The sequence below is a fragment of the Sminthopsis crassicaudata genome, chromosome 3 (assembly GCF_048593235.1).
Source record: "Sminthopsis crassicaudata isolate SCR6 chromosome 3, ASM4859323v1, whole genome shotgun sequence".
Lineage (NCBI taxonomy): Eukaryota > Metazoa > Chordata > Mammalia > Dasyuromorphia > Dasyuridae > Sminthopsis > Sminthopsis crassicaudata.
In genome coordinates, this window is record NC_133619.1 from 453,192,597 (window position 1) to 453,205,047 (window position 12,451).

The following is a 12,451-nucleotide window of genomic DNA, read 5'->3' on the forward strand; positions in this document are numbered from 1 at the left end:
AGAAAGAAAGAAGAAAGAAAGAAAGAAAGAAAGAAAGAAAGAAAGAAAGAAAGAAAGAAAGAAAGAAAGAAAGAAAGAAAGAAAGAAAGAAAGAAAGAAAGAAAGAAAGAAAGAAAGAAGCGGAGGTAGTAATCATGCTCTCAGACAAAGCAAAAGAAAAAATAGACTTAATAAGAGATAATCAGGGAAACTACATTTTTATAAAAAGGTACCTTAGATAATAAAGTAATCTCAAATTTGTTTATAGCTGTGTCTCTAATAAAAGTCTCTTTTCTCAAATAAATGGGAAACAGAAGTCAAATTCATACAAATAAGAATATTCCCCAATCAATAAACTGCCAAGGTAGTTTTGGGCAGAAATTAAAGCTATCTAAAGTGATATTTTTAAAAAACACTACAAATAACTATTGATTAATAAATTAAAACAACTCTGAGATATCACTTCACAGCTATCAGAAATGACAAATGCTGGAAGCAATGAGAGAAAATAGGTATACTGTATACTGTACTATTAGCAGAGTTGTGAACTGATCCAAATATTCTAGAAAACAATTAGAATGAAATCACCATCCCCAAAAATCTAGACATCTATATGCAAAGGTAGTTTGATCTGACTAGATTTTGATAGCATACTTTTTTCACCCTCTCCAAATACACACAATATCTAAAAATAACCTGATCAAAGTGGATTCTCATTAGCTCTCATTGATTAACATCTTCATTCATTATCAAGTTAACTTTCTTCCCCCTAAAATAGCATAAATATCAATGAATCAACAGACAAAGATCTAGGTAACAAATTTGAGACATGAAACTATTAGATTTGGAAATCCTGTTTCTCTTATCTGCTGAATCAGTGGAAGGACAAGGAGCTAAGCAGGCCAGTGACATAGTAACTATGTTTACTAAAATTATTATGCATTAAAATTAGAATAAAACCTATGTGATATATGTATAATGAATGCATATAAACATATACGAATACTGAAATATATGTATATTCACATATGTATATGCACGTGTATATATGATAAAGTAATAGCATTCACACACATACACGTACACACACACACACACGACACACACACACACACACACAGAGTGAGGCAACTAGGTAAAGAAGTAGATAGATTGCTGAACTGGTAGTCTGAAAGACCTAAATTGAAATCTTTGTATACATACTTACTTAGCTATATAACTCTGGACAAAATCACCTACTATCTCTCACAGTTTCCTCAGTCATAAAATAAGAATAGCAATCACACCTATCTCCAGAGTGGTCTTGAGGATAAAATGAGATAATTAATATTCATGAAATGATTTGCAAACCTTAAATTACTATAATCCTAGCAATTTATTAATAATATTTATATTGCAAATTACTAACATTTATATTTGTATTATTTGTATCACAAAATAAATCTTAAGTCAAGGATTAGTAACTGGACAGAGTGGCAGTGGCATAAGCTTATGTAGAAAAATTAATCTTTTATATGAGGCAGAAGATGGGTGCATGAAATCAGCATCTGTATCCTACTTATTCAATCAACAAAGTGTGAGAAGTAGAGTTTTCTTTCCTGCAGGGTACCCCAGAGGCACATTGCTATACCCTAAGTAGAGTTAGACCCAGAAGAAAAGGTTTTTTTCTAAAAGAAATTCAGCATGATGAGCATGGGTCTTTCAGTTTACACTTCTATTTTTAAATGTTACATGGATATTTCATCACTTCATTAATAAGTTATAATTTCCATAATTATTCATATTATCTCTCTTTTGCATATTTTAGCTGTGGTTAAGAATAATACAATGCAGAAACTTGTTTAAAATATTTGACATATTTAAGAGGGCTTTTCCATTTTCAGAACATTTTTACTCAGAAAATACAATATGGAATTGAATCTGAATCTTGCTAATATTAATCTAATTGCATGTCTAATTCTATAAATATGGGATAATGCTATTGTAAATAAATTATTGCCTAAGGCTTATTAAAAACCATTAACTTCATTTGAATACTGAATTCATTTTAACAACTGTTATGTTTTATTCCAAAGTTAGTTAATTATATCAATATATTTTTTTCTTTAAAAAATTTTCCAGCTGTAGTGGGATTCTGGATACTTCTATCATTTACTAATTTTACTTCCAAAATAAACATTGAAGTTGATGTAGTTGTGACATTCTAGTCACACAAGTTCATTGACTTCAGTACCAGAATCACAAATTTTCAATATTGGAATAGATTTTACAAATCATCTAGTACAAGAGTCATAGGGGTTTTGTTTTTTTTTTTTTTTGCTTAAAGATCTCTTAAGGTAGCCCTTTGTACTTTTAGATAACTCTGTTGGAAATTTTTCCTTAAATCACTCAAAACAATACATCGCAGATAATGTACCTGACTTTAGAATAAGGAAGACTTGTATTCAATTTCAGTGCCATACTACTTGTATGATCATAAACAAATCATGTGGCCACTCTGCCCTAGGCAGCTCCAAGAAAATGAATTATGGAGCATTTGCAGATCTGCATTCTAAGAGTGGTGGGAATTTCCACCCTGGGACTTCCCTCATGAAGAAAGTATAGGAATTTTATATAATATTTGAAGGAATATAAAATATCTTCTTTGCAACATGGTGAAGTAATTTGAGCTTAGTCAGTGCTACCTAACTAGAAATTATAAAACTCTTAAGACCATTTATTATTCTGCCCCTACTAAAAGACTTATTTTAGAGGTCATAGAACTAAATTTCCAGCAAGAATTCTTTTCATTCCATTCTGTTAATCTCATATTTCATCTTTCTCAAAGATCAAGTATGAAATCTAAAAACTGAAAACACTTAAATTTTTCTAAAGATTTTAATCTGGGGTTTATTGCACACATACAAAAATAAGAGTAAATATAAAAAGGGAAACATTTCACATTTAATTCTATTATTCAGCAGACTAGGCAGTTCCCATATTTGATCTTGCAAAAATTTTACAGACAAAATATTTGTAAACATCAATAGAGATAGTGCAACACAGTGGTACTTGGGAGATCTGGGTTCTAGCTTGAGTTCTGATAACTAGTTTGCATTGTGACTTTGAGCAATTTACCATAATACTTTTGACATTAGTTGCCTAATCTACAGAATGGGAAGAGTTGGATTAAACAGTCTCAGATTTTTTCAAGTTCTATATATTTTTATCCTGACTTTAGTATTGCTGAATAGATCTACTAACATAAGTTATACAGGCAAGTTGTGTTTTATAGCCTAGTTAAGTCTGTATATTTATTCCCCAAAAAAGAATTGGTGAAGCAAGAAAAGGGCAGAAAAGTAAATAAAGTTGGAATTAAATGATTGCCATTAAGTTTCTGAGGGGCAGTCACGTGGAGAAAATTTTAGATTGGTTTTACTTGGATCCAGAGAGACACTAGTACCAGTGAATCAAAGTTGCAGATATACAGATTTGCAAATGCAAACTAAACTTCCCTAACAATTAGAGATGCCTTTATGGTGGCAAAGAATTGGAAAATAAGTGGATGCCCATCAATTGGGGAATGGCTGAATAAGTTATAGTATATCAAAATAATCGGATATTATTGTTCTATAAGAAATGATGAAGACACTGATTTCAGAAAATGCCAGGAAAAGCTAACATGAACTGATGCTGAGTAAAGAGAACAGAACCAGGAAAACATTATAAACAGCAACAGTAAGATTGCGTGATGAATAGCTATGATAGACTTAGCTGTTCTCAGCAATTCAGTGATCCAAGGCATTTCCAATAAACTTTGAATAGAAAATGCCATCCACATCCAAAGAAATACTTATGGAGCAGATCAATGTATACTACTTTTATTTTTTCTTGTTTTTTTTCTTTTTCATGCTTTTTCTCTTTTGTTCTGACTTTTCTCTTCCAACATGACTCATATGAAAATATATAAAAATGAATGTACATGTATATTCTAAAAAAAAGTTTTAATTAAAAAACAATTGGAGCTGCCCAGAAGTAAAAAAGGCTATCAGAGAAGGCAGTGAGTTCCATATCCAAAAGTCTTTCAGTAAAGGCTATAATGATGTTATATGTAAATTTCATATCAAGATATAGGTGGGAATTGATAATCTTTGAAATTGCTTTTAACTATGAAATTCTGCAGTCACTTCCTGTTTAAGAATCTATAGGAGAAACAAACTTTTAGCTACTATATCTTCTTATATTCTAATTCCATTAAAAATGTCATTGGGAGGTAGGGGGCCACAGTTATTTCCAGACCTATTTTCTTAATACTATTATTTAGTGTTTTCATGTTTAGTCAGCAGTGTGCCCCACATGTTAGAAACATCAAAAGCACTACAAAACATATGTGAATTCATAACGCTCTTCTAAAAATGATCCAAGAAATGTCATTTTAGGAGGTAAAATCAATATATATTTTGGTTCATTAGCCAAGTACATAATGGCTATTTCTAGCATCTCCTCAGACCCTCTGTTTAACCAGACTGTGTAGCAATGCTTGGCCTGAAGCATTTCTATTTTTAGCTTTAATGGAACAGTCTTAAATTGCTTATTTTCTGTTTACTAAAGTCATCCAATTTGTTACCATGGAAACTATGACAAGTGCCATAGCTAACTGTTTTATTAAGTGGATTGAAAATACAGCTGGAAAACTTGAAGGTGTAGAATGTCAATTTTAATACACATAGAAGTATCTTCCATAAATACTGTGTTCACATTTATAGAAAATATGAAATTAGTTATAAGGGAAATACTCTACATTTTTTATTTGGAAGGCTCTAGTATCTGACTGTCTAAATTTCAATTGATAGCAATCCTCAACTTACACAGATGCTGCATTCCAAAGTTCATTACTAAACCAGTTACTTGTAATGCAGAACACATTTTCTTATGAAGACAGTATTATAAATGAGAGCTAGATTTCTAGGTTAGCTCACAAAATGCAGCCCTGTTAATGGAGATAAAGTATAAAACTAGTAATATTAACCTGACTCAGTTTATATTGTCTACAACACAAAATGGAATTAGTGGGCTAAAATGATAAGTTCCTATTAGCAATACAGGGCCACTAGTAAGATCAAGGACTTTTAGAACATACCTGAACAAGGCTATAATAACTAAAATTTGTAGAGTGTTTTTGTACTTTCAAAGGGCAGAAATTTAAATTATCCTATGGCTCCCTCCATAAGGCCAAAGAGAAATGGTGTTAACTTTATTTGAGGGGCCTTTGTCTTTTCTATTATGTACACTGGAAGAATGGAAATGAAAGTAGGGTGAGGTGCTGTCCATGGATCAAGTTGAGCTAAATAAATCCTATATTCTTTTTATTCTGACAATGAGATTCTGTGGTTTGGGGTCCTGAAAATAAGAGCTAGAGTTTCTTTTATCTTGTGAGCTTCACCTCCCCAGTAAAAAATATGAAATGAATCAAACTTATTTTTGATGTTCTTTCACATTTTTGTGCTATTCTAACACCCTTAGTGACCTTTTCTCCAAGTTCACAGGCGGCACTCGAGTACCCTTATATGATTTTTAATTTTCATATTTGGGCATTGCATAATTCTCTTTTCCCTTCAGTCAAAACTCCTATAAACATTTAGTACAACTGATATCTGCTAGAGTTAGGAAGAGCATAATTTGTTTGAACTAATACATAATAATGTATGGATGATGGATAGCATCATAACCTTCCTAGAGGCAATCTGCATTTTTTAAAGAGGGTATTTGTTAACCCAAATGAATCCTTCATTGTTTGAATTTTTCAGCCATCCTGGAAAGTGGAAAACAAAAACAAAACAAAATAAAACAAAAACAACCTCTATTGCCTCAGGGAAAGATTTTATAGTTTTATAGGGAATAATCATATAGATGTTCCTCTAAGAATACATTCCCTTAGGAGTTCAAGTGTTCCAAAGCTATTTCTCTCTCCCCATTTTTGACCAAAAAGATATCCTGTATCTTCCTCCTTTTATTACAAGAACTATCATAACGTTAATAGTGGGTTCTTCCAGCAAACTAGTCTGAGGTAATGGTAAAAGTACCCATTTGTGTGTAAAGGATTGGCTGAAAATTAAATCTGTAGTAAGTAATGATGTAAAAATAATGTTGTTTTCCCAATTTGTTATGTAGATTTTCTATCAGATTACCTTGTTGATTGAAGAGATCAAAATAACATTTTTATTTTAAATTAACAGTGAATGTAATCAATAATTTAATATAGTCCTCTAATTTAATAAAGGATTCCTTTTCCACCTCCCAACCCTTTAGTTTAGATGATGTGACTTTAGCAGGCTTTCTTAGAGTGAGAAAAAAATGGGAAAGAATTGTGATAGCATATTAGAACTTTAGAATTCCTTATTAATTTTATCAGGTGAAGGGAATGAGGTGGATTTGGGGAGCCTTTGAGTGGCAATATATCTGTCAAGTCTGCTTCATCTTTTAGTACTTTTATGAACTCAGAACCATTTCATCTGCAAAAATGGAGCTGATGATACTTCTACTTAAAAGCATTGTCAGAACAAATTGTTTAAACATTTTGTAATCTATTAAGGTGAAGTATAAAGGTATGATCATAAATTTGATACTAAATCCAAACATGATTAAATACATAAGCCAAATAAATAACCACAGAATTTCAAAGTTTGAAAGGACTCCATAGCCCTCTAGAAAACAAATGGTCATCCAGTCTTTCCTTGAAGATATTTTCCTTCAGGGGGAACTCATTACTTCCCAAGGCAGTCCATTCTACTTTGGGATGATTCTGGCTCTTGGAAGATGTCACCTGAAATTTTATCTTCCCTTATATCCCAAGGAAATACAAAAAAAGGGAAAGGGACCTGTATGTGGCAAAATGTTTGTGTCAGCCCTTTTTTTAGTGGCTAGAAACTGGAAAATGAACGGATGCCCATCAATTGGAGAATGGTTGGGTAAACTATGGTATATGAATGTTACAGAATATTATTGTTCTGTAAGAAATGACCAATAGGATGAATACAGAGAGGCTTGGAGAGACTTACATCAACTGATGCTGAGTGAAACGAGCAGAACTAGGAGATCATTCTACACTTCAACAATGATACTGTATGAGGAGGTATTCTGATGGAAGTGGATATCTTCAACATAGAGAACAGCTAATCCAATTCCAATTGATCAATGATGGACAGAATCAGATATACCCAGAAAAGGAACACTGGGAAATGAGTGTAAACTGTTAGCATTTTTTTGTTTTTCTCCCCAGGTTATTTTTTACCTTCTGAATCCAATTCTTCCTTTGCAACAACAACAACAACAACGAAATTCAGTTCTGCACATATATATTGTACCTAGGATATGCTATAACATATTTAATATGTATGGGAATGCCTGCCATCTAGGGAAGGGGGTGGAGGGAAGTAGGGAAAATTTGGAACAGAAGGGAGTACAAGGGATAATGTAAAAAAATGTTATAATTATAAAATTAATTTTAAAAGAAAAGAAAAAAATAAAAAAAAGAAAAAAATTTACCTTCAAGAATTTAGGTTTTATAAATGTATTTGTTAGATTAATGTTTAAAAAGACACTTTAAGGGGCAGCTAGATGGCACAGTGGATAGAGCACTGGCCCTGAAATCAGAATACTTCCTAGGTGTGTGATTTTGGGCAAGTCACTGAACCCCAATTGTCTCTTTCTCTCTCTCTCTCTCTCTCTCTCTCTCTCTCTCTCTCTCTCTCTCTCTCTCTCTCTCTCTCTCTCTCTCTCTCTCTCTCTCTCTCTCTCTCTCTCTCTCTCTCTCTCTCTCTCTCTCTCTCTCTCTCTCTCTCACACACACACACACACACACACACACACACACACACAAAGCTTTTAAAAGTTTAGAATCTCTGTTTTTAGAGAGAAATGGTTAGATGGTGCAGTATATCAAACACTAGAACTAAATTCAAATCTAGCTTTAGACACCTTTGTGCAAGTCATTTTAACCTCCCTCAGCCTCAGTTTCCTTAGCTGTAAAATAGTAATGATAACAATAGGACCCACCTGCCAGAATTTTATGAGGATAAATTGAGATAATATTTATAAAGAGTTTCTCAAACTTTAAAACATTATATAAATGCTAGCTACTATCTTGGGAAGAGATGAATTAAAGTAGTAAGAGAGAAGGCAAGTGAAATTTTATATTCATTACCTACATGATATGATGATAGGTTTGTCTACACACTATTTCAAAAATAATGTTTTTTTCCAGATATACATTTGCACAGTGTGCTATTAAATGAAATTCAGATTAATGGTAAATTGCATATATTGTACAATATTTTTCTGTTTGGGGTAATTATCTAAGAAAGAAAAATCCACCGAGATTTCTTATGACCTTGAAGTTCTAAATATTTAGGGACGTAAAATTTGTCTTTTTCTTCTCCTTAGGATCAACCTTCATTTGTAATACTCACATAATTCCAGTGAAAAATCAAGAGGGAGTGGCTATGATGTTCATCATCAATTTTGAATATGTGACTGATGAAGAGAATGCTACCTCCCCAGAGAGGTTCAACCCAATATTACCAACAAAACCTGTAAATCGTAAGTTCAAGGAAAAACAATCTTAATGTTACCATTGTTTGCCTGTCATTCCATTCTTTGTCATCTCTGGTAAAACTTCAGATTATGTTTTAACTTGTGAATGAACATAATTTCTTATGAAACCACTAGCTCAGAGGTCTTTACACTGGGGCAGCTAAATGACTCAGTGAATAGAGAAGTAGATATGGAGTCAGGAAGACCTGAGTTCAAATTTAGCCTCAGACACTTAATGACTATGCCTCAGTTTCCTCATTGGGAAAAAAAAAAAGCTGAAGAAGAATATAGAAAATCACTCCTATATTTGCCAAGAAAACTCCAAAAGGGATCATGAAGAGTAATAAATGACTGAACAAACTGAAAGAAGACAAACAATACATCTTTATTTTTACAAATCTTTCACTGAATTTTAGCATTTTTTATTGTGTTTTGAAAAAAAATTAAAAAGCAAACATTCTTCTGAGAAGGACTTTATAGACTTCACCAGTGCCAAAAAAAAAAAAAAAAAAATTTTAGAGACACTGATCCAGGATATGGCTGTTATCATATTTAACATTTGAAAGAATAAGATTTTCTTTCAGTTTGCAAATCTATTTCACTTTAATCCATGTTTGGACAGTTCAAACCGAACTAGAGGTGTTGAATGAGTAATTTGATCAAGGAAAATATTTATATGAAATGCCGCATAACCATCTGGGTATAAAAGTGATCTCAATTGGATTCAAGTCTCATTTCTGAAACTTCCTGCCTAAATGACTTTGTACCACTAACTCTCTAAACACTCAGGAACCACTCTAAAATCTTATACTGTGCAAAGAAGTATACCAGCCCCAAACGTGTCAAGGAAGTTTCCTTATCTGGGAGCTCCCTATACCAAAGAAATTGAAGGTCTGATGAGTATACCCATCCTAAATAGCCAAATAAGATTAATCAGGTCTAAAATTCTATTATGCATCAAAGATCACAGGCAGATACATATCCCATGTGGATAGAAACCTCTCTAAATTCAACTAAAATTTATCAAGCATCTACTTCCTCAAAAACAAAAACAAAAGGTGCTTAATACTAGGGTAAAAAGATAAAAATGAAATAATCTCTGCTATCAAAAAATTTTATATTGGATTAGGATATAAAAAATAATGCAAAAGGGGAAAAGAACCTTAAAAACATGGAATTTCATCAGTGTAGTTATGCTCTCTTCTGGTGAAGACTAGCATACTGTCTGGATCAATTATCATAGCAAAAACAAGGCATTACTTCATGACCAATCTCTTGGGAATGTATCTTTCTAAAATTTAGCTAGGTAGATCAAATAATGTCCAGACTGTCTTCAATCACTTAATCAGTTAAAAAGAATTTATTAAGTATGTAATATGTGTCAGGAACTGTGCTAAGATTTTGGCATAAATAAATACAAGCAATAAGAAACACCCCCCAAGAAGTTTACATTCAAATGGGGAAGACTACACATAAAAGGAAGATATAAATGGAAAGAAAAAAGTACTAGGCTGCAACACTACAAAGCTTGCATTCTTTATGGGACCTACCAAAATTTTTATTCCATTGCAAAAGCCTTCAAAAGTCAGTGCAAAGCTTTTCCCCAAAGGAAAGCTGAAAAAATGTATTTCATACTGTTTATACTGTCAAATGTATTATGAGTTGCTTACTTTTGTTGAACTGCGTGTTTTTTGTAAATCTGTGTGCTAATGTTAATATTTGCTGCAAGAAGTAACAAAGGGAAAGAAAAGGAATATATTAAAAATGAATGTGATATAAAGAATAAAAGATATCAATTAAAATAAGATAATTTTAAAAGTGCATAGGTCACCTCCACATGCCACAGTTAAGTATTAGAGTAGTACTTAAATAAAAGATGGTAAAAAGTATTGGTTCAGGAATGATGTGGATCTTAATTTGTATTTTGCTTTTGATGTCTGTTGGCATCAGTTAAAAAAAAACTGAATGACTACAAAATGAAGGATTTATTGGCTCTGGTGCCCAACTACAGGTGTCAAAAATAATAGAGACATTTGGAAATTTTTTATTGTCAGTCCTTTTCAGCATATTCATCTTTCGGTGACCCCATTTGGTGTTACCTTGATAAAGATACTGGAATGATTTGCCATTTTCTTCACCAATTTATTTTACAGATAAGGAAACTGAGGCAAACAAAGTTAATTTAAGCAAGTTGCCCAGGGCCACAGTTAATAAGTATCTGAAGCTAGATTTGAACTCAGAAAAATGAGTCTTTCTGATTCCAGGCCAAACAATGATATTTACTGTATCACCTAGTTGTCCACAACTGGAAATACCTCAGTCTTATATTTTGTCATTCAGTCAACATTTAGTAAATGTTTTCTACAGGCTAGGGACTGTGCCTACTCTGGGAAGACAAATATAAGCATAAAAAATATGTTCTCTGCTTTAAAGAAGTCCAGTATTCACTGGAATACAGTTTAGAGAAGAAGAAAAGATTTTTCATTTAAAGAAGATTCATCCCATCAGAGCAAGGGAGAGGATATTTTCAAAGTTTTAGTTCCAGAATATATTTCCAGGAAGAATTTTCTGGGGTGTGTCAGAAAAGGAAATGCAAAAGAAACTGCATTTGATGTTCACTTTTCAATTCTCAGTTCATAGGATTATGTGAAAAGGGATCTTTTTAAGAAATAAAATATTTATTTTCAAAACACATTATGAATCATGTTGGAAAAGAAAAATCAGAACAAAAGGGAAAAACCATGAGAGAGATTTAAAAACAGAAAAAAAGAAGTGAACATAGCATATGTTGATTTACATCCAATCTCCATAGTTATTTTTCTAAATGCAGATGGCATTTTCTGTCCAAAGTCTATTAGTACTTCTTTGGATCACTGAACCACTGAGAAGAACCAAGTCTTTCATAGCTGATCATCACACTCTTGGTGTTATTGTGTACAATGTATTTCTGATTCTGCTTGTTTCATTCAGCATCTAGTTCATGTAAATCTTTCCAGGACTTTCTAAGAGCAGCTTTTTCATCATTTTTATAGAACAATAATATTCCATCATCTTAATATACCACAACTGGTTCAACCATTCTCCAATTGATGGGCATCTACTCATTTTCCAATTCTTTGCCACCACAAAAAGAGATGCTACAAACATTTTTGCACATGTGGGTCCTTTTCACTCTTTTATGATTTCCTTGAAATACAGACCCAGTAATGTCTCTGCTGGGTCAAAGGGTATGCAGTTTTATAACTCTTTGGGCATAGTTCCAGATTGCTCTCCAGAATAGTTAGACCATCTTACAACTCCACCAACAATGCATTAATATCCCAGTTTTCCCACATGTCCTCCAACATTTATCATCTTTTCCTGTCATTTTGATCAATCTGAGAGATATGAAATGGTACTCAGAGTTGTTTTAGTTTGCATTTCTCTAATCACTAGTGATTTAGAGCATTTTTATATGAATACAGGATGACTTTAATTTCATCATCTGAAAATTGTTCATATCTTTGACCATGTATTAATTGAGAAATGACTTGTATTCTTATACATTTGACACAGTTCTTTATATATTTTAGAAATTAGATCTTTATTAGAAACACTGGCTATAAAGATTTTTTCCCAGTTTTGTACTTCTCTTTTTTTATTTTGGTTCTGTTGATTTTGTTTGTGCACCAACGTTTTAATTTAATGTCATCAAAGTTGTCCATTTTGCTTTTCATAATGTTCTGTACTTCTTTGGTCATAATTCCTTCCTTTGAAAAGGGCTCTTAAAGATTGCTTAAACTGCCCAATATCAAGCAGGCTGTAGATGACAGAACTGGCCCCAGGTTTTCTGCATTTAGATGCAAAGTTCTTTACTTAATTGTATTATCCCAATTTTTGCATCTAAATATATTAAAGAAAT

General features: G+C 32.4%; 1 protein-coding gene across 5 annotated transcripts in view; it reads left to right on the forward strand.

Moving 5' to 3' along the window:
- The window catches only part of KCNH7 (potassium voltage-gated channel subfamily H member 7), a 622,433-nt gene that overhangs the window by 386,700 nt on the left and 223,282 nt on the right, over window positions 1–12,451 (forward strand). For all 5 annotated transcript variants that reach the window (XM_074303262.1, XM_074303266.1, XM_074303263.1 and 2 more), the window contains exon 3: window positions 8,401–8,556. In XM_074303262.1, coding sequence (XP_074159363.1) covers window positions 8,401–8,556 — 156 coding nt within the window. The remainder of the gene's footprint in view (window positions 1–8,400; window positions 8,557–12,451) is intronic.